Below are 23,933 nucleotides of genomic sequence, written 5' to 3'. Positions count from 1 at the left end.
ATTTACATAAAAGTGATTTCCTTAAAAACTATGATAGCTACCGACATCAAATTTAGTATGTAGACTAGCTTAATAGACGCGCAGATATTGGCTATTTAAACATTTTGCCACGCCCACTTCCGCCCCCCGTAAATTAAACAAAACTGATTTTGTCAAAAACTAACAAAGCTAAAGTCACCAAATTTAGTATGTATACTGGCATAGTATGCGCGGAGAATTTAGATATTTTCACATTTTGCCACGCCCACTTCCGCCTCTATAATTTAGAAAAAAACGATTTCCTCCTTTAGTTTTTTGACTATCGCAATTTGGCAGACTAATTTATCTTATCTATTTCTACCAAACTATCAAATTTTATTGAAATCGGACTAGAAACATGTAAAATATGCGTATGAACGTATTTTACTACGCGGTCCACAAGGCCAGAATTGGACGTTGGCTAGTAGCGGCGCTAGAGTGCTCGTGTGTTTGTAGAGTGAGCGAGATAGCACATAGTATAAGACATGTAAAAACAATTTAATAGACATACATTTGGTCTTCGAAATTTGAAATATTTGTTTCACCAGGTGTATGGTATACCCAAGTCGACGAGTCGACTTACTTGCTTCATTGTTTATTTCTTTGTTCAATCTGATTTGGTAAAGCCATTTCAGATGAACGCGATGTTTATTCTTAAACATTCTGCCAAAGGGCCGCCAAATGTGACGTTTTTGATTTAAATAGTTAGTTGTCTTATACAAATTAATTTTAATATTGTCATTAGTAAGATAACTCTTGTTAAAGAAGCATGACGAGCTACATGAGAGAAGTTAACCCTAGCAAATCAATGTTATCCTTCTTATAAACTGACTTCTTATTATTTTGTATGATTTACCAAATTTGTTTACTAATATCGCCCGATGCTTAACAATTTTTGTTTCGGGATATCTACCCACTCCTGATCTGTATTACTGTGTTGACTTCTAGCCTTTTTATACGGTGGAGACTTTGAAGACCAACAACTTCTACCTCTCGGCTTTTGCTCCACCGTTTTGACATTTCGCTGATAGCTGACCTTTGAGCGTTTATTCTGTTTAAATGTTGCCCCTTTATGAACATTTTGCAATATCTGCCTTTTTTGTATTATAGACTCGGACAATTTGTTACCGCAATCTATTTTGTGACTATTTTTTAGATGATCATTATTTAATTTAACCATTGCCATCTGAATATTTTCATTTTGTACTGGGATATATACTTTTTCTTCCCCACATTTTACTTTACCTCCAAAGTGAGGTCCTGCCGGGGGACATAAACTTATTTCTTTTTTACTTTCAAAAATTATTTCTTTTACCTCAGCTTTTATCTTACCTCTAAGGTGAGGTCCTGCCGGGGGAGTCAAGTGCGGATCTTGAGTTTTGTGGTTGAGTTTGTTTTGAAATGTCTTGTATTTATCCTCACTATTACCATTCTTCTTCTTTTCCCAACGCTTTTTTAAACCTGTGACATCTATTGTTGTTGCGACTACAGATTTATTACTTTTTGATTTGTTGCATCCCGAGACGATCCAACCAAATTGAGTATTTTGACCTAGTAGGCCATCAATCTTTGTAACTCCTTCTTTTATGATTTGGGTATATACGTTTACCCCCATTATTATATCAACCTTACCAGGTTTGTTAAAGGTAGGATCAGCAAGTACGTAGGATTGCCATTTTGACATATCCACGCTTACCCTTTTTAATGGAAGAGCTTTCATTATACAATTGCCTCAACCTTAAGAGGTTTATCCCGTGGATTCCGCGTCCTCACATCTATTTTTACCTTATATTTTGATTTTTTGGATTTTATTGACGACACGCCACTTATTTCTGTATATTGTTTAATTTTATGTAAATTTAGTATTTGAGCCGCCTTTGCAGACAAAATGGTACTCTGTGAACCACTATCAATAAGGGCTCTTAGAGTCTCCTCCATTTACATTTTTTACTTGTATTAGAGCTGTAGCCAACAGTGTTGATTGTGCCGTTACACAAGTATTAACTCTCTCCTGTTTTTCTTCAAAATGGAGTAAGGTATGGTGTCCCTTACTACACAATGAACAGACCATTTCATTTGTGCATACTTTATTGCTTGAATGCTTTAAGCATCTTGTGCAAATCTGTACTTCTTTGGGCATTTCATACCTTTCCATGGGTGTCAAACCTTTAAATTTATAACACTTATACGCCTTATGCCCTGCAACTTTGCAAATCGGACAATTGTCTTGGAACACCGAACCCGACGTTTTCTGTAACGGTTTTTTTCTCTTCTTTGCTCATGGCACTTAGCGAACAATATCTTTGCTCCAAGTATTCCATGACATCAGATAGCAATTGTATCTGCCTTGTTTTTCTAATTTGACTCTCATATAATTGTAGAGTATCTCTGTCAAATTTCCTTAGTAGTATTTGTGCAAATATTATGTCCACTTCATCGGACAAATTTGTTTTAATTATAATTAAGTGCACTGACTCATTAACTATGTCAATCACTACCTTTATATTTTTTGCGGATTCATTGTTGATCATCGGTAAATCAATGATCCGATTTAATTGCTCGGAAAATACCCTCCGATTATTTTCATACCGCTTGGTTAACAGTTCCCAAGCGGCACTATAATTGTCAGCTGAACCTGACGATAGATGAGCTACCATGCTCTTAGCTTCGCCTTTTAACGCGGATTTTAAATAATTAAACTCTCTAAGAGCAAGACTTAAATCTTTTTTTTTTCAATTAATTCTGCAAGTAACTCTACAAACAGGTCCCATTCTCTTGCCTCTCCAGAAAATGTGGGTACCTGAATCTTTGGCAACACCGGTAATTCGCCCCCACGGTAACATTCTAACTCTTACAATTTTCCTTATTGTTTATTTTCATTTCTAACGCTGATAGCGAATTCCGGACATCGAATTCTAAATCATCCATAGTATTCTTAAATCTTGCATTACTTGTCAGTACCTGGCACGCCTGAACTTTCTCCCATAAATAATTGATCTTATTAACATACACTATGCATGTCTCATTGCCTGTTGAATTGTCTAAAGTGTGTAAATCTTTGACTATTCTATCCAAATATTCCTGGAGCTGTTGGACTCTATCCATAAATATCTCCTGGTTAACCTTAGGGTTTTCATTACTGGAGGTCGCATTCCCGCGCGATGCTATCATCAACTATCTCTGACATGTTTGCCTCCGTTTCAACGCACACCGACTTACAAGTGCCTGGTTTTTCTGACTCTCCTATGGCTATAATTTTGGCAACTATCGTTAAAGCTTCTTCATGTATTTTATTTCTGAAATAATCATGCTCGAAATTTGGAGCAGACTGGATCAATTTTTTGTTATTAGGTATCCATTGATTCCTTATCTCTTTTACTTCCTCTACAACTTTGCCAGTTATGCTTCTAGGATCTAGTGCTTCTAACTGCCTTAACCTGGCATGTAACTCTGCCTGCTTCTCCAACACTTTTGCAGCCTTATTAGTGAACATTTTTGTCTTATAGGATATCGATATAATTTATAATGATAATAATAAAATATGTAGTACTTATAACTATTTTAAATTATATCTTATCTGATGATCCTGTTCGCTGCTGCTTGTCCGCCAATGGGTAGAGTTCGCCGTTTTATTTTTTATTGTTTCGTCGCTCAGCTGCAGTTGTCCAGGGCCTATGGGCTCAGGCGGTACCGGTGCCGGACATCGCACCAGAATTTCGTATACTGCCACTGCGCGTTCTTCAGTTTCTAGCTTTGCAGCTATATATCCTCTTGCTCTGCTGCTGTTGGTAGTTGCCGACTTGCAACTACATACACTGCCAGCCACTTTTTTTTTCGATATTAGGCTTCAAATACGCCACACACCAAGTTTATATAGTTCTTCTTTTTTTACCGCCGCCGAAATTATTGCAGTTGCTCAACTAGCCAAACTGCCTTTATATATTAGGTCGCACGCACTTTTTTTTTAATATTGGGCTTCGATTACGCCGCACACAAAAAAACACTCCGCCGCCGAAATTACTACAGTTGCTCCGCTAGCCAAACTGCCTTTAAATTCGAACGCACGCACTTTTTATTTATTAAGCAATAATATTTTGCTTTTATTTTATACTCTGTCTCTTACCACTGGTGGGGGAAAACAAGAGTTAATTTATTTTGCTACCTTTAGCTGGTCTAAGCATTTACACTTGCATTAGATCTCAAACTCTTAAGGAGCTGATTCACTCTCTGAGTCTCTTAGCACTGGTGGGGGAAAACTACAGAGTTCCTTTTTTCTCGAAGGACCAAAATGAATAGGGATTCCGGAGGAGAAGAATAACCCAATCTTCATTCGTTGAATTCAAAATATGAACTGATTTTATTAACAAACGTATATGTATATAAAAGAATTCTTAGACTCTAAGAGGCGACAATTGTTCTTAAAACACTTACCTTGTTTATTCTTAAACACTTACCTTGGCATCCACCTAGACAGAAGGCTAACTTGGCGCAAGCACATCGAAACAAAAAAATCACAGCTAAAACTGAAGACGAGTAGCTTACATTGGATCATCAATGCTCGCTCCCCTCTACGTCTGGAGAATAAAGTCCTCCTATACAACTACAGAACGAACTAGCCCATTTGGACTTACGGCGGGTAATGCAAATGCCACCCATATCAAAGCCATAAAACGGGCGCAGTCGAAGATTTTGAGAACAACAACTCGGGCTCCGTGGTACATAGAAAACGAAAGCATCCAAAATTACCTAAATGACCAGCTCTCGTCTTAATGAATGAATACAATGAGAAATCATCAAGACATATTTTGCTATTGGAAAAAATAATTATTAAAAATGAAAAAAATAAATGGAAATAGATTTGGCCATAATAGATTCGGTTGGGGATTGAACCAGGGTTTCTTCAATTTTAGGACATCTCCCTCTTACACCGCCGAGTTGCTTGAAGCCCACTCGGTGTTTTACCTATAACTCACCGAAGCTATAACTTTAAACGCGATTTTTCAGGAAAATATAGCTTTAACACGTTTGATTGAGAAAATACAGATTAGGGCGCCAAAATATACTGATTCAAATGACGGGGTCTTCTACAACATATCCAAAATTCATCCAAATCGATGATTCAAAGCATATAGCGAAGTTACTGAGCAAACTCACTGTGTACCACGGATTGATCCTATGGGATCTATATGATATAGTCACTTGATCAAATTTGGTACTGTTGTTTATAGGTGTAATAAAGTCACATATATAAAGTTTCAACGCCACTCCACGTCTGGCGCTGGTTAATACTTTTTAAGCGCTATGCTTATGTTTCTATAACGAATATCAAAAAACCCTTTTAACCAAATAGGTATTCTACTTCATTTATATTTTCAGCACGTAATATAAAAGCACGTTTGTATTTCCATAAAACTCCATATGAATCATCCAATTGCAAAATGGGTAACATTCTCGGGCAGATTACCGCAAAGTAGTCTTGTTTGGTGGTGCAGGTTCTAAACAGGGTACGTCGCCCAGAATATACAGAGTTTACCACCCTAACCACACGCAAACAGCGTCTAGGCTATAGGGAATGATTTGGGATTGTTTTTTGCATATTGGACTTAGTCCTATTCTTAAGATTGATGGTAGTATGGATCGAAAAGTCTACATGAACATCATTAAGAAGGTTATGTTCTCCTATATCATCTGGAATATGTCTATAATATAGACATATCACCGGTCCAATGACCCAAAATATAGAAGCAATCTCGGAAAAGTTGTTTTTAATTCGAACGAATCGATGTAATGCCAGGTCGCTGGTCGCTTAGTCGCTGGATTGGTAACCCATTGAAAATGAATGGGGTAACATTCAGAGAAGTGTCACAAAACAAAAACCGTTCAGTACAGCTCAACTCTGGGAAGTCATCCAAGAAACAAAGCAGCAGATCCCAGTTCAGCTTTGCAGGATTCGGTGCGGCGCAGGTGCCAAGCGAATATTGCCAAAAAGTGGTTCACAACTAAGTATTAAGTTCTAAGAACCAAAGGTGACCTGAATTTTAAGTTTCAAATAATTTGGAAACGACAGATTTTAATTCTTAGTTGTCACTGCTATTTTTATGAACAGCTCAAAATGCCCTTTTCTTTACTATTTTGCTCATTTCTGAAAGTGGAGGCATTTTGTTTAGTCCAAAATGGTAGTAATTTTATTATATATAAATATAGATTATGAATTTAAAAAATATTGGGGCAATTATGGTCTTTATATCATACACCCATAGGGTGAAATGGTATATTAAAGTCGCCAAAATGTATGTAAGAGGCAGAAGGAAGCTTCTCCGACCCTATAAAGTATATATATTCTTGATCAGGATGAACAGCCGAGTCGATCTAGCCATGTCCGTCTGTCCGTCCGTCCGTCCGTCCGTCCGTATGAACACGCAGATTTCGGAGACTTTAAGAGCTAGAGCCACCAAATTTGGTATGTATACTCGTGTAGTATGCACATGTTCAGAGTTAATTGGAATTTCGGCCACGCCCCCTTACGCCCCCAGGAATCACATAAAACTGTTTTTCTTAAAAAGTATGACAGCTAGAGACATCAAATTTAGTTTGTATACCCGATTAGTTAGCGCGCAGAAACTAATTGTTTAAACTTTTTGCCACGCCCCCTTCCGCCCCCGGAATTTACATAAAACTGATTTCCTTAAAAACTATGATAGCTACCGACATCAAATTTAGTATGTAGACTAGCTTAATAGACGCGCAGATATTGGCTATTTAAACATTTTGCCACGCCCACTTCCGCCCCCCGCAAATTAAACAAAACTGATTTTATCAAAAACTAACAAAGCTAAAGTCACCAAATTATATGTATGTATACTGGCATAGTACTCGCGGAGAATTTAGATATTTTCACATTTTGCCACGCCCACTTCCGCCTCCATAATTTAGAAAAAACCGATTTCCTCCTGTATTTTTTTGACTATCGACTGTTTTTTTGTTTTTTTGACTATATGACTATTCAAATTCGGCAGACTAATTATTCTTATCTATTTCTACCAAACTACCAAATTTTATTGAAATCGGACTAGAAACATGTAAAATATGCGTATGAACGTATTTTACTACGCGGTCCACAAGGCCAGAATTGGACGTTGGCTAGTAGCGGCGCTAGAGTGCTGGTGTGTTTGTAGAGTGAGCGAGATAGCACATAGTATAAGACATGTAAAAACAATTTAATAGACATACATTTGGTCTTCGAAATTTGAAATATTTGTTTCACCAGGTGTATGGTATACCCAAGTCGACGAGTCGACTTACTTGCTTCATTTTAATATGATTTAACAACTTTGAAGTCAAAGCTTAAGGGCACTGCTATTTTCGTGAACACAGCTGTATATTCTACCCCGTTAAGTGACGATGTACTGTAATTTATGTAATATGCTATATTCTATGTATATTTTCAGTACAAAAATACTTCTTACGTCTCCTTCTGAGCATTACAAAGAGTTTATAATACCCTCTGCCAAGGTTTAAAAACCATTCCTAAAATTTACTTATGTGTAGCGAAGCATACTGGGAAGCTAGTTTATTATAGAGATAACATTATATTTCACCAGAGGGCCGAGGGTAACTTCGACCGCGCCGAAATTTGTATACCCTTGCAAGTTTTTTGTTACTGTTTCCTTCCGCCGTCAGAGCAGAAAAACATTTCATCTAAAAAGTCTAATGGACAGCCTACAATCTTAGCATGCCAAATAACGATGTTGTTGCTCAAAGTCACTGTATTCCACGAATCATTCGTATTTGGGCTATATGATATAGTCACACGATCTTGATCAAATTTGGCACAGTCTTTTATAATTGTAATAAGCTTACTAATATTAAATTTCACGAATAGCTCTGAAAATAACGAAGCTATTAAGAAAAGTCACTGTTCGTGACTTTGTCATTTGTATGGGAGCTATATGATATAGTGGTCCGATCCGGCTGAACCCGAGATTTACAACCCCTGCAGTATAAAGAAGCACAAAGTCACTGTATTCCACGAATCATTCGTATTTGGGCTATATGATATAGTCACACGATCTTGATCAAATTTGGCACAGTCTTTTATAATTGTAATAAGCTTACTAATATTAAATTTCACGAATAGCTCTGAAAATAACGAAGCTATTAAGAAAAGTCACTGTTCGTGACTTTGTCATTTGTATGGGAGCTATATGATATAGTGGTCCGATCCGGCTGAACCCGAGATATACAACCCCTGCAGTATAAAGAAACATGCAAAATTTCTTTGTAGCTCTTACGGTCTAGGATAAGTTTGCGTTGATCCAGACGGACAAACGGCGGACAGACGGGTGGACGGACGGACGGACGGACGGACGGACGGACGGACAATGCTATATGAACTCGCCTCGCCGATCTGATCAAGAATATATATACTTTACCCTTTTTGCAAGGGTATAAAAATATTGGTACTAGCTTGTTATATTACATTCTTTTATAAATTTCTACACTGCGATTATGTTTAAGATGAGTGTGATTATATTTAAAAGCTAGTCAGTGATCTCTAAAAGTATAGTTTGGTGGGGTTACGGGGTATGGGTATGGAAGTCTGAAGTGATATTAGTTAAATCAAAGCAAAGCATCAGAGGTGCTCTGTTGTCGCGTGAAAGCTATTTAATTCTCTAAGATTTAATTGATACGGGTGATAAACTACATCAGGCGAGTAGCAAATTTTTGTTTAACTGTATTCTCAGCTCAGGAAAGTAACGATATCGGATGAAGGCGAATGTCGTTGCGGCGCTATTAGTTACTGACGTGCGCACTCAAAAAAGCTAGTCATGACTGTGTTTGTAGATAAAACAAACTAATGGTTTCCTTGTTTAATTAATTTTTTTTTATTTTTCAGCTTGGGCACTGATCGAAGTTCGATTTTTGTAGCAATGTGCATTTTGGTTCAGCATTTACGATTAGAGAAAAGTGTTGACATATGTTCAATAACAAGAAAATTACGATCTCAGCGAGAGGGACTTATCAACTCATACGTAAGTAAACATTCACATCAGTGGGATAAAGGGTTTTAAGTACTGTTAATTTTAAAAGGTATCGTGACAATTACAGCTTCGAGTGCCCTATTCTTTTAATATTATTACAAATTTTAAAGAATATAATATATGTACATATATTATTTCAAACATGTTCACATATTCCTTGAACTTAAAATTAAGTCTGGGAATCCTTTGAACACATTACCTCATTACTTCCGTCCGTTTGTCCGTCCGAATTAATAAACGCAAATTTTTTTTGGCGAACTTAAGAGTTCATTTTTCCATTTAACAAAAAACTTGCAAGAGTAAACAACATTAGCCCCGGCCCTCGCTTTTTTATATTACTGCACTTATAGGGTGAAACGGTATATTGAAGTTGACAAAATATATGTAACAGACAGGAAGCTTTTTCGACCCCATTATAAGTATACATACACTGCGCCTCATCAGGTTAGCGCCCCCCTTACACTCACCGTAAATGTTAAATATTTTCCAAACCGTTTAAAATAATTGACTGAAATTTTTTTACACCATAGTTCAGTGAATTCTCTTTAAAATAAGACAAATTTAAATATTGAATGTTATGAGATTAATTTATTATAATTTTTCTTGAAATAAGTATGAAAAAAGGGTATTGAAAATTTGTTCATCAGGTTAGCGCCATCAGAGATATATCAAAAAATATAAGTCTTAGTGTAAGACATGTAAGACACTTTTTTTTAGTTTATAACTAAAATACTTGATATTTTTAACGAATTAATAATGGGTGGTCCCGCCTTTTTTTGTTATTACTTCGAAAATTCGATTAGGCATCGAATCATACAATTTAGCAATATAATTTAATGAAATTAACGACCAAGCGTCTTTATATATATATTCTTGCTCAAGATCAACTGCCGAGTCGATTTAGCCATGTGCATCCGTCCGTCCGTTCGTCTCAGCAGGCGTCTTGAAGTAAATGTATCAGAAACTGTTGCTGAAGTACCGCTGCAGAACTTATTAGACCACACTGCTTCAAGAATAATTTTACATTAGCAGCCTGTTTTTGAACAAATTACTAATATATCTAAAACAAGGTTATTCGTAAGCTATGGCTTTGATGTTTCCGGACAAGGTGTATATAAGCAACGATTTAATGAACAGGAACCTAAAAGCCTCGACCAGTCTTTGTTTGTCACGACAATAGTTCCTCATTAAATGATTGATCAAATTGGACGAATTATCTGGAGAAACCCTAAGCCACAGTGTATTATGTATTGCAGGCCATTAAAGATCGAATTCATTAAGGAAAGTCGGGAGCATATTTTATATTCGAAAAACTCATAAATATGCATATAAAAAACTGGGAATCATTTTTAGAAAGAACAAATTAAAGTAGAAATTGCTTACGACTTACAAATGACTCTTATAGATGGCAAAGATTAAAATGTATTAACCGGGACAACATCAACCCAATAGAGTCCTATTTCTTGAAAGTAACGGATATTAACTGCAAAGTTTTTAAGCCAAAACCAAATACTTTGCAGTTCGGAGTCCTCTATACGCATGGATTCGCTTATTAGATGTAGACGAAAAACTATTGAAGAATTTTTAAACAATATTAGTAGTTCCTTTATGCGAGTTTGAAATTGATGTAATGAAATTTAATAATCTTTATAAGAAAACTCTTCAATTGTTTTTAACGAAATATCCGTGGTATAGTATATCCCATTTGTTTTACATTGTGCATGTGGACGGTTGGTGTGGTCGTGGTCAAAATTCCAAAACAATGACAATCTCGTATATCCTATAGTACTCGTATACTCAGAATCTTTTATACCTTTGTTTATCTCAAATGTGATGTAGATACATTGTTTTCTTATATCTTCATAAATTTTGTATATACCTATACATACATATGTAGGCAAAAGGCATGCTTATCTTAAATATGGGCTGCCCACTAGAGCTGCGAAGTGCATGCTCAGCGTTTCCCACGCGCTGCGATCGGTTGTATATAAGCGGTAGATCGCATTACTTTTGCATTGGAATGTTTATATATTTCTATGTGAACTTTTACCGTACTTTGGGTATTTAAATATTTGTATTTATTATGACAAAATGTCACAATGTATTAAATCAATACATATTATACCCGGCAGCGTTTGGGCAGAACCGTTTTTTTTTGTTTAAGAATACGAACACATGCATACATGTGAGTTGAGTAGGCTTACTCAACTAAGTTTATTGATTAATTTAATTTAAAGTAGTTTGGAAAAGTTACAATTGTTCAGGTCTTAATCTGCTGCTTCGGTTCACTTCCTTTTTCTCTCACTGCTGCTTCGTCGACTCTACAACTTCAACTGCCTCTCTCTCGTGCTCATCACTTCTGCTGTCTGCTGTACTCTCTGTTGTTTTGCTGTTAAACTCTGCTGTTCGTGATCATCTGTCCGCTTGCTGCTGTTAAGCCCCTGTAACTCTCCATCGTACCTTACATTCGACATCCGCTGCTTTCCTTACGTCGTATCTACCATTCCTCTTTACTTGCGTCACCTCATAAGGACCTAAATATTCACTGGACAGTTTTTTTCCTGCGACAAACTGCGTCCTGCGTATGGCGACTAAGTCTCCAACCTGATATCCGGCCTCAGGCTTTCTTTTTATTGTCAAAGTACTTCTTATAAGACTTCTGCGCTTGTATAATTTCAGCTTTCGCGTTCTGTCTCATTAGTTGGCGTTCTTCATCAAAGCGTTGGTACATCTCTTCTTCAAGTAGCTGTATTAAACGGTCTGCTGGTTTATTGTTCATCTTCACACCAAACATGAGCTCGAACGGCGATTTTTTTGTCGTTTACAGCTCTCTGTACTTCTGGAACTGCCTTAAACCACTTGGTTGGATCGCTTTCGGAAATCTTTGCAATAACCGACAAAATTGTTCGATTTACTTTCTCCACCTGTCCATTTACACGAGGAACTCCCGTTGTGGTCCATATATGCTCTATGCCATTCGTTTTCATATGCTCCGCAAACAAGTTGGCCGTGAATGCTGAGCCTCTGTCGGAAACTATACGCACAGGATTTCCGAAGATTTGTGACCAAATATCTATTTTTTTTAGCGCTTCCTCGCAGCTTGTAGTTTTGGTCGGAAACAGCCAAATAAACTTTGTAAAAGCATCAACCATCGCCAAGATGTATTTATACTGCTTCGTAGTGGCATCCATGGGGCCTAAGTGGTCAATATGCAACGTATGAAGTGGTTGGTCTCCTTTATCAACATAATTTAGGAAGCCCTCTTGCCCAGTTTTTTGTTAAAAATTATACATTTCACACAGTTATTCACAATCTGCTGAACCTTTTGTTCGAGATGGAGAATCCAATAAGATTGATACAAAGCATGAAGGGTTTTTTGCACGGCGAAGTGACCAACATTATGAGCGTCGATAATCACCTCCTTTTCCATCTGCTTCGTCACAACAAGGAGATCGTTACCGTTTTCTTCCCTGTAAAGAAGTCCACCTTTCATCTTGTATCCCTCAAACGGACGGCTGCCCAAAATCTCCACTGTATCCCCCTGCCGATGATGAAAGATCGAATTTAGATATGAAATCAAATCCGAGCAGCGCGTCGTATTGAATGTCTCTATCCGCAATAACAACAAATTTGTGCGAAGTCGTCTCTTGATCAACGGTAACCTCTGCTTCAAAGCATCCAACTGGGCGTATCATATTGTTTCCCAGACCTCGCAGCCTCGAAGTCCATTTCTTCATCATGACGCCTGGAATATTGTTGAATACCGACTTGGTCACCAGGGATACATCGGCTCCCGTATCCACTAAGCATTCCACATCGACTCCATTGACAGCTATCCTCTTCACACGTGTAGCATCACGAACAACATTAATGTCTGCAGCTGAGCCAGGACAATTTTTCGCCATATGTCCCTCTTTATTGCACCGAAAGCATTTCGTTGCAGCATCGCAATCTTTACGAAAATGCTCAACGGATCCACAATTAAAGCAGTGCTTCTGCTTATTTGGGAAATGAGGCGATCTCTTCTGATTCGTCTCGTTGGCCAAAAAGGTCTCGCCGATCTTTCGGCAACGCGCTCATACACAGCATACTGCTCCTGAAGCTCTTGAAAGGATTTGCAACCATAGAGAGTATATCTAAAGTCGCTTTTCAACTGCAAGCCGTCGACAATATAGCGTATTACGGACTGCACATCAACGTCACCAACCGCTGCCAGCTTTCTCATCTGAAGAAGATACTCGTGAAATGACTCCTGATTGTGCTTTTTCCGATCCCGTAGCTCTGCGTGAATCTCGGCGCTGCATTTGCTTCGTTGGCCAAATTCACTCTCCAGCGTCATCCGTAGCTCCGAATATTGGCACACACCTGTATGGCCTCCAAAAACAGCTTTGCCGTTTTGGTCATTTTGGCACGTGCTTGTACATACATCTGCTTTATATTTAAGCCATATGCCTCAGCATTTAATTCGAAATTCCGAAACCAATGTTTTACCGGAATCGTTTCGCCATCAAACTCAGGGATTATTTTTTCAAAGCTTTCCGCTGCGATTGTACCACTGTTTCTATTTTGCTCGTTTGATCCAACCTTCAAAGCGAGCAACTGCACCAGTTCCTGCAGAATTTTGGTGTTATCAGCCATGGCCTGAATTCCAGTAGCACTAACTTCGCCACCAGATGCAACTTCATCCAACTTCAACACGCCACCCGCTTCGTCTGCCATTCTCTGAACTGCCTTCTTTGCTTTTGATCTGGTGTAGTATGGTTGTCTCACTCTCACTATCGGTATTCTAGAACGCTTTGCTTGTACTTCCGTCCCTTTCATCAGCGTCACTCGGCAAATTCGCGGCAAAACTCTTGAGACTCCTCTGGCCAATTTTGAGACACCTCCGGACAACTCCAAATAACTTGCACTTTCCAAATTAGGACGAGCCCCCCAAATGTGAGTTGAGTAGGCTTACTCAACTAAGTTTATTGATTAATTTAATTTAAAGTAGTTTGGAAAAGTTACAATTGTTTAGGTCTTAATCTGCTGCTTCGGTTCACTTCCTTTTTCTCTCACTGCTGCTTCGTCGACTCTACAACTTCAACTGCCTCTCTCTCGTGCTCATCACTTCTGCTGTCTGCTGTACTCTCTGTTGTTCTGCTGTTAAACTCTGCTGTTCGTGATCATCTGTCCGCTTGCTGCTGTTAAGCCTCTGTAACTCTCCATCGTACCTTACATTCGGCCATTCCTGATCATTCATCTGTCCCAGATGATAAATCGTCTTTGTTTGTATAGCTCCACATTTTCATATAGTCGCAACTGGTAGAAGTATTTGTAGGCCCTTCGACATCCGCTGCTTTCCTTACGTCGTATCTACCATTCCTCTTTACTTGCGTCACCTCATAAGGACCTAAATATTCACTGGACAGTTTTTTTCCTGCGACAAACTGCGTCCTGCGTATGGCGACTAAGTCTCCAACCTGATATCCGGCCTCAGGCTTTCTTTTATTGTCAAAGTACTTCTTATAAGACTTCTGCGCTTGTATAATTTCAGCTTTCGCGTTCTGTCTCATTAGTTGGCGTTCTTCATCAAAGCGTTGGTACATCTCTTCTTCAAGTAGCTGTATTAAACGGTCTGCTGGTTTATTGTTCATCTTCACACCAAACATGAGCTCGAACGGCGATTTTTTTGTCGTTTACAGCTCTCTGTACTTCTGGAACTGCCTTAAACCACTTGGTTGGATCGCTTTCGGAAATCTTTGCAATAACCGACAAAATTGTTCGATTTACTTTCTCCACCTATCCATTTACACGAGGAACTCCCGTTGTGGTCCATATATGCTCTATGCCATTCGTTTTCATATGCTCCGCAAACAAGTTGGCCGTGAATGCTGAGCCTCTGTCGGAAACTATACGCACAGGATTTCCGAAGATTTGTGACCAAATATCTATTTTTTTTAGCGCTTCCTCGCAGCTTGTAGTTTTGGTCGGAAACAGCCAAATAAACTTTGTAAAAGCATCAACCATCGCCAAGATGTATTTATACTGCTTCGTAGTGGCATCCATGGGGCCTAAGTGGTCAATATGCAACGTATGAAGTGGTTGGTCTCCTTTATCAACATAATTTAGGAAGCCCTCTTTCTTGCCCAGTTTTTTGTTAAAAATTATACATTTCACACAGTTATTCACAATCTGCTGAACCTTTTGTTCGAGATGGAGAATCCAATAAGATTGATACAAAGCATGAAGGGTTTTTTGCACGGCGAAGTGACCAACATTATGAGCGTCGATAATCACCTCCTTTTCCATCTGCTTCGTCACAACAAGGAGATCGTTACCGTTTTCTTCCCTGTAAAGAAGTCCACCTTTCATCTTGTATCCCTCAAACGGACGGCTGCCCAAAATCTCCACTGTATCCCCCTGCCGATGATGAAAGATCGAATTTAGATATGAAATCAAATCCGAGCAGCGCGTCGTATTGAATGTCTCTATCCGCAATAACAACAAATTTGTGCGAAGTCGTCTCTTGATCAACGGTAACCTCTGCTTCAAAGCATCCAACTGGGCGTATCATATTGTTTCCCAGACCTCGCAGCCTCGAAGTCCATTTCTTCATCATGACGCCTGGAATATTGTTGAATACCGACTTGGTCACCAGGGATACATCGGCTCCCGTATCCACTAAGCATTCCACATCGACTCCATTGACAGCTATCCTCTTCACACGTGTAGCATCACGAACAACATTAATGTCTGCAGCTGAGCCAGGACAATTTTTCGCCATATGTCCCTCTTTATTGCACCGAAAGCATTTCGTTGCAGCATCGCAATCTTTACGAAAATGCTCAACGGATCCACAATTAAAGCAGTGCTTCTGCTTATTTGGGAAATGAGGCGATCTCTTCTGATTCGTCTCGTTGGCCAAAAAAGGTCTCGCCGATCTTTCGGCAACGCGCTCATACACAGCATACTGCTCCTGAAGCTCTTGAAAGGATTTGCAACCATAGAGAGTATATCTAAAGTCGCTTTTCAACTGCAAGCCGTCGACAATATAGCGTATTACGGACTGCACATCAACGTCACCAACCGCTGCCAGCTTTCTCATCTGAAGAAGATACTCGTGAAATGACTCCTGATTGTGCTTTTTCCGATCCCGTAGCTCTGCGTGAATCTCGGCGCTGCATTTGCTTCGTTGGCCAAATTCACTCTCCAGCGTCATCCGTAGCTCCGAATATTGGCACACACCTGTATGGCCTCCAAAAACAGCTTTGCCGTTTTGGTCATTTTGGCACGTGCTTGTACATACATCTGCTTTATATTTAAGCCATATGCCTCAGCATTTAATTCGAAATTCCGAAACCAATGTTTTACCGGAATCGTTTCGCCATCAAACTCAGGGATTATTTTTTCAAAGCTTTCCGCTGCGATTGTACCACTGTTTCTATTTTGCTCGTTTGATCCAACCTTCAAAGCGAGCAACTGCACCAGTTCCTGCAGAATTTTGGTGTTATCAGCCATGGCCTGAATTCCAGTAGCACTAACTTCGCCACCAGATGCAACTTCATCCAACTTCAACACGCCACCCGCTTCGTCTGCCATTCTCTGAACTGCCTTCTTTGCTTTTGATCTGGTGTAGTATGGTTGTCTCACTCTCACTATCGGTATTCTAGAACGCTTTGCTTGTACTTCCGTCCCTTTCATCAGCGTCACTCGGCAAATTCGCGGCAAAACTCTTGAGACTCCTCTGGCCAATTTTGAGACACCTCCGGACAACTCCAAATAACTTGCACTTTCCAAATTAGGACGAGCCCCCAAATGTGAGTTGAGTAGGCTTACTCAACTAAGTTTATTGATTAATTTAATTTAAAGTAGTTTGGAAAAGTTACAATTGTTTAGGTCTTAATCTGCTGCTTCGGTTCACTTCCTTTTTCTCTCACTGCTGCTTCGTCGACTCTACAACTTCAACTGCCTCTCTCTCGTGCTCATCACTTCTGCTGTCTGCTGTACTCTCTGTTGTTCTGCTGTTAAACTCTGCTGTTCGTGATCATCTGTCCGCTTGCTGCTGTTAAGCCTCTGTAACTCTCCATCGTACCTTACATTCGGCCATTCCTGATCATTCATCTGTCCCAGATGATAAATCGTCTTTGTTTGTATAGCTCCACATTTTCATATAGTCGCAACTGGTAGAAGTATTTGTAGGCCCTTCGACATCCGCTGCTTTCCTTACGTCGTATCTACCATTCCTCTTTACTTGCGTCACCTCATAAGGACCTAAATATTCACTGGACAGTTTTTTTCCTGCGACAAACTGCGTCCTGCGTATGGCGACTAAGTCTCCAACCTGATATCCGGCCTCAGGCTTTCTTTTTATTGTCAAAGTACTTCTTATAAGACTTCTGCGCTTGTATAATTTCAGCTTTCGCGTTCTGTCTCATTAGTTGGCGTTCTTCATCAAAGCGTTGGTACATCTCTTCTTCAAGTAGCTGTATTAAACGGTCTGCTGGTTTATTGTTCATCTTCACACCAAACATGAGCTCGAACGGCGATTTTTTTTGTCGTTGTATGCGTCTGAGAATTTACAGCTCTCTGTACTTCTGGAACTGCCTTAAACCACTTGGTTGGATCGCTTTCGGAAATCTTTGCAATAACCGACAAAATTGTTCGATTTACTTTCTCCACCTGTCCATTTCCACGAGGAACTCCCGTTGTGGTCCATACATGCTCTATGCCATTCGTTTTCATATGCTCCGCAAACAAGTTGGCCGTAAATGCTGAGCCTCTGTCGGAAACTATACGCACAGGATTTCCGAAGATTTGTGACCAAATATCTATTTTTTTTAGCGCTTCCTCGCAGCTTGTAGTTTTGGTCGGAAACAGCCAAATAAACTTTGTAAAAGCATCAACCATCGCCAAGATGTATTTATACTGCTTCGTAGTGGCATCCATGGGGCCTAAGTGGTCAATATGCAACGTATGAAGTGGTTGGTCTCCTTTATCAACATAATTTAGGAAACCCTCTTTCTTGCCCAGTTTTTTGTTAAAAATTATACATTTCACACAGTTATTCACAATCTGCTGAACCTTTTGTTCGATATGGAGAATCCAATAAGATTGATACAAAGCATGAAGGGTTTTTTGCACGGCGAAGTGACCAACATTATGAGCGTCGATAATCACCTCCTTTTCCATCTGCTTCGTCACAACAAGGAGATCGTTACCGTTTTCTTCCCTGTAAAGAAGTCCACCTTTCATCTTGTATCCCTCAAACGGACGGCTGCCCAAAATCTCCACTGTATCCCCCTGCCGATGATGAAAGATCGAATTTAGATATGAAATCAAATCCGAGCAGCGCGTCGTATTGAATGTCTCTATCCGCAATAACAACAAATTTGTGCGAAGTCGTCTCTTGATCAACGGTAACCTCTGCTTCAAAGCATCCAACTGGGCGTATCATATTGTTTCCCAGACCTCGCAGCCTCGAAGTCCATTTCGTCATCATGACGCCTGGAATATTGTTGAAAACCGACTTGGTCACCAGGGATACATCGGCTCCCGTATCCACTAAGCATTCCACATCGAACCATTGACAGCTATCCTCTTCACACGTGTAGCATCACGAACAACATTAATGTCTGCAGCTGAGCCAGGACAATTTTTCGTCATATGTCCCTCTTTATTGCACCGAAAGCATTTCGTTGCAGCATCGCAATCTTTACGAAAATGCTCAACCGATCCACAATTAAAGCAGTGCTTCTGCTTATTTGGGAAATAAGGCGATCTCTTCTGATTCGTCTCGTTGGCCAAAAAGGTCTCGCCGATCTTTCGGCAACGCGGCACAGCATACTGCTCCTGAAGCTCTTGAAAGGATTTGCAACCATAGAGAGTATATCTAAAGTCGCTTTTCAACTGCAAGCCGTCGACAATATAGCGTATTACGAACTACACATCAACGTCACCAACCGCTGCCAGCTTCCTCATCTGAAGAAGATACTCGTGAAATGACTCCTGATTGTGCTTTTTCCGATCCCGTAGCTCTGCGTGAATCTCGGCGCTGCATTTGCTTCGTTGGCCAAATTCACTCTCCAGCGTCATCCGTAGCTCCGAATATTGGCACACACCTGTATGGCCTCCAAAAACAGCTTTGCCGTTTTGGTCATTTTGGCACGTGCTTGTACATACATCTGCTTTATATTTAAGCCATATGCCTCAGCATTTAATTCGAAATTCCGAAACCAATGTTTTACCGGAATCGTTTCGCCATCAAACTCAGGGATTATTTTTTCAAAGCTTTCCGCTGCGATTGTACCACTGTTTCTATTTTGCTCGTCTGATCCAACCTTCAAAGCGAGCAACTGCACCAGTTCCTGCAGAATTTTGGTGTTATCAGCCATGGCCTGAATTCCAGTAGCACTAACTTCGCCACCAGATGCAACTTCATCCAACTTCAACACGCCACCCGCTTCGTCTGCCATTCTCTGAACGGCCTTCTTTGCTTTTGATCTGGTGTAGTATGGTTGTCTCACTCTCACTATCGGTATTCTAGAACGCTTTGCTTGTACTTCCGTCCCTTTCATCAGCGTCACTCGGCAAATTCGCGGCAAAACTCTTGAGACTCCTCTGGCCAATTTTGAGACACCTCCGGACAACTCCAAATAACTTGCACTTTCCAAATTAGGACGAGCCCCCAAATGTGAGTTGAGTAGGCTTACTCAACTAAGTTTATTGATTAATTTAATTTAAAGTAGTTTGGAAAAGTTACAATTGTTTTGGTCTTAATCTGCTGCTTCGGTTCACTTCCTTTTTCTCTCACTGCTGCTTCGTCGACTCTACAACTTCAACTGCCTCTCTCTCGTGCTCATCACTTCTGCTGTCTGCTGTACTCTCTGTTGTTCTGCTGTTAAACTCTGCTGTTCGTGATCATCTGTCCGCTTGCTGCTGTTAAGCCTCTGTAACTCTCCATCGTACCTTACATTCGGCCATTCCTGATCATTCATCTGTCCCAGATGATAAATCGTCTTTGTTGTCCTTAATATAGCTCCACATTTTCATATAGTCGCAACTGGTAGAAGTATTTGTAGGCCCTTCGACATCCGCTGCTTTCCTTACGTCGTATCTACCATTCCTCTTTACTTGCGTCACCTCATAAGGACCTAAATATTCACTGGACAGTTTTTTCCTGCGACAAACTGCGTCCTGCGTATGGCGACTAAGTCTCCAACCTGATATCCGGCCTCAGGCTTTCTTTTATTGTCAAAGTACTTCTTATAAGACTTCTGCGCTTGTATAATTTCAGCTTTCGCGTTCTGTCTCATTAGTTGGCGTTCTTCATCAAAGCGTTGGTACATCTCTTCTTCAAGTAGCTGTATTAAACGGTCTGCTGGTTTATTGTTCATCTTCACACCAAACATGAGCTCGAACGGCGATTTTTTTGTCGTTTACAGCTCTCTGTACTTCTGGAACTGCCTTAAACCACTTGGTTGGATCGCTTTCGGAAATCTTTGCAATAACCGACAAAATTGTTCGATTTACTTTCTCCACCTGTCCATTTCCACGAGGAACTCCCGTTGTGGTCCATACATGCTCTATGCCATTCGTTTTCATATGCTCCGCAAACAAGTTGGCCGTAAATGCTGAGCCTCTGTCGGAAACTATACGCACAGGATTTCCGAAGATTTGTGACCAAATATCTATTTTTTTTAGCGCTTCCTCGCAGCTTGTAGTTTTGGTCGGAAACAGCCAAATAAACTTTGTAAAATCATCAACCATCGCCAAGATGTATTTATACTGCTTCGTAGTGGCATCCATGGGGCCTAAGTGGTCAATATGCAACGTATGAAGTGGTTGGTCTCCTTTATCAACATAATTTAGGAAACCCTCTTTCTTGCCCAGTTTTTTGTTAAAAATTATACATTTCACACAGTTATTCACAATCTGCTGAACCTTTTGTTTGAGATGGAGAATCCAATAAGATTGATACAAAGCATGAAGGGTTTTTTGCACGGCGAAGTGACCAACATTATGAGCGTCGATAATCACCTCCTTTTCCATCTGCTTCGTCACAACAAGGAGATCGTTACCGTTTTCTTCCCTGTAAAGAAGTCCACCTTTCATCTTGTATCCCTCAAACGGACGGCTGCCCAAAATCTTCACTGTATCCCCCTGCCGATGATGAAAGATCGAATTTAGATATGAAATCAAATCCGAGCAGCGCGTCGTATTGAATGTCTCTATCCGCAATAACAACAAATTTGTGCGAAGTCGTCTCTTGATCAACGGTAACCTCTGCTTCAAAGCATCCAACTGGGCGTATCATATTGTTTCCCAGACCTCGCAGCCTCGAAGTCCATTTCGTCATCATGACGCCTGGAATATTGTTGAAAACCGACTTGGTCACCAGGGATACATCGGCTCCCGTATCCACTAAGCATTCCACATCGAACCATTGACAGCTATCCTCTTCACACGTGTAGCATCACGAACAACATTAATGTCTGCAGCTGAGCCAGGACAATTTTTCGTCATATGTCCCTCTTTATTGCACCGAAAGCATTTCGTTGCAGCATCGCAATCTTTACGAAAATGCTCAACCGATCCACAATTAAAGCAGTGCTTCTGCTTATTTGGGAAATGAGGCGATCTCTTCTGATTCGTCTCGTTGGCCAAAAAGGTCTCGCCGATCTTTCGGCAACGCGGCACAGCATACTGCTCCTGAAGCTCTTGAAAGGATTTGCAACCATAGAGAGTATATCTAAAGTCGCTTTTCAACTGCAAGCCGTCGACAATATAGCGTATTACGAACTACACATCAACGTCACCAACCGCTGCCAGCTTTCTCATCTGAAGAAGATACTCGTGAAATGACTCCTGATTGTGCTTTTTCCGATCCCGTAGCTCTGCGTGAATCTCGGCGCTGCATTTGCTTCGTTGGCCAAATTCACTCTCCAGCGTCATCCGTAGCTCCGAATATTGGCACACACCTGTATGGCCTCCAAAAACAGCTTTGCCGTTTTGGTCATTTTGGCACGTGCTTGTACATACATCTGCTTTATATTTAAGCCATATGCCTCAGCATTTAATTCGAAATTCCGAAACCAATGTTTTACCGGAATCGTTTCGCCATCAAACTCAGGGATTATTTTTTCAAAGCTTTCCGCTGCGATTGTACCACTGTTTCTATTTTGCTCGTCTGATCCAACCTTCAAAGCGAGCAACTGCACCAGTTCCTGCAGAATTTTGGTGTTATCAGCCATGGCCTGAATTCCAGTAGCACTAACTTCGCCACCAGATGCAACTTCATCCAACTTCAACACGCCACCCGCTTCGTCTGCCATTCTCTGAACTGCCTTCTTTGCTTTTGATCTGGTGTAGTATGGTTGTCTCACTCTCACTATCGGTATTCTAGAACGCTTTGCTTGTACTTCCGTCCCTTTCATCAGCGTCACTCGGCAAATTCGCGGCAAAACTCTTGAGACTCCTCTGGCCAATTTTGAGACACCTCCGGACAACTCCAAATAACTTGCACTTTCCAAATTAGGACGAGCCCCCCAAATGTGAGTTGAGTAGGCTTACTCAACTAAGTTTATTAATTAATTTAATTTAAAGTAGTTTGGAAAAGTTACAATTGTTTAGGTCTTAATCTGCTGCTTCGGTTCACTTCCTTTTTCTCTCACTGCTGCTTCGTCGACTCTACAACTTCAACTGCCTCTCTCTCGTGCTCATCACTTCTGCTGTCTGCTGTACTCTCTGTTGTTCTGCTGTTAAACTCTGCTGTTCGTGATCATCTGTCCGCTTGCTGCTGTTAAGCCTCTGTAACTCTCCATCGTACCTTACATACATCTTTAGAAAACACGATAGTATAGTTAACATTTTGAAAAAAAATGTTGGAGGCTGACCTACTTTACAGAAAGTTTACCCTTTTTTCATTTTGGGACACATTTTTATACCCTTGCAGAGTGTATTATAAAATTGGTCAGATATCGAGATGAAACTTGGTATTTGAGCTACTTGTATCCCGGAGCAAATAAAGTATGAAAATTGTCAGGATCGGACCACTATATCATATAGCTCTAGAAGAAACATTTTCATGAAAATTGGAGTATCCTCATGAAATTTACTACGATGATAGAATTGGATATAAAAACTCAGATTCCAAAATTTGAATCTGATCGGATAAATAGAACACAAGTTACAGTCAATATAAATCGGTTCAACCGCTGCCGGCAGCGCTGCTTGCTGCCTACTATGTCATCATCAAAACAATAGAGTACATGCATACACACACAGACGCAACTCTACATGAACTGTATGTGTATGCGTGACGTGCGTTGCTTAGGGAAAGATGGAAAAGAAAGAAAAAAATTTAGTAAAAAGAGTAATAATGTTTTGTTAGTGTATTGATGAATTGAGGTGCAGGGAGAGAAATTTGAAAAAGTAAAAATATTATTGCCAAGGACTGCAATGGTATAAAAACTTCGGCCTAGTCGAGGTTAGCTTCTTTGATATTTAAGCATAAATTAAAAAAATTTTATTTGCACAAAGTGACAGCTATTCCCCGGCTTACAGCCAATGTGGTCAGCGCAAGTAATGCGATGTCCAATATATATTCATCCGTAACGTTCTAGATTATTGAAAAGCATAGAGCGTAGAGAAGTGACAGAAAGATGAGAAGAGATAAGGTGAGCAAGGTTGTTAAAAGATTGGCAAAGAACCCGAAAACGTTCGTATATAGAGTTGTTAATGCATAATGTAAACTTAAGGAATTGCTTCTGAGCCGATTCAATACTACGTTGGTGAACATCATATTGAGAGTTCCACACTGGCAAGCAATATTCTAGAGTAGGGCGAACTAACTAAGTGTATAAAACCTTTGTTACGTAGAGGTCATCAAACTCT

General features: G+C 40.0%; 1 protein-coding gene across 1 annotated transcript in view; it reads left to right on the top strand.

Annotated features, from left to right (window-relative positions):
- Window positions 1-23,933, top strand: part of Ptp69D (Protein tyrosine phosphatase 69D) — a 187,852-nt gene that overhangs the window by 156,114 nt on the left and 7,805 nt on the right. The window contains 1 exon segment of the mRNA XM_068283924.1: window positions 8,915-9,050. Within this exon segment, the coding sequence (XP_068140025.1) occupies window positions 8,915-9,050 (136 nt within the window).

This window comes from Drosophila tropicalis, unplaced genomic scaffold (assembly GCF_018151085.1).
Source record: "Drosophila tropicalis isolate 14030-0801.00 unplaced genomic scaffold, ASM1815108v1 contig_23, whole genome shotgun sequence".
Classification (NCBI taxonomy): Eukaryota; Metazoa; Arthropoda; class Insecta; order Diptera; family Drosophilidae; genus Drosophila; species Drosophila tropicalis.
This window is presented reverse-complemented; position numbering and strand designations above follow the sequence as displayed.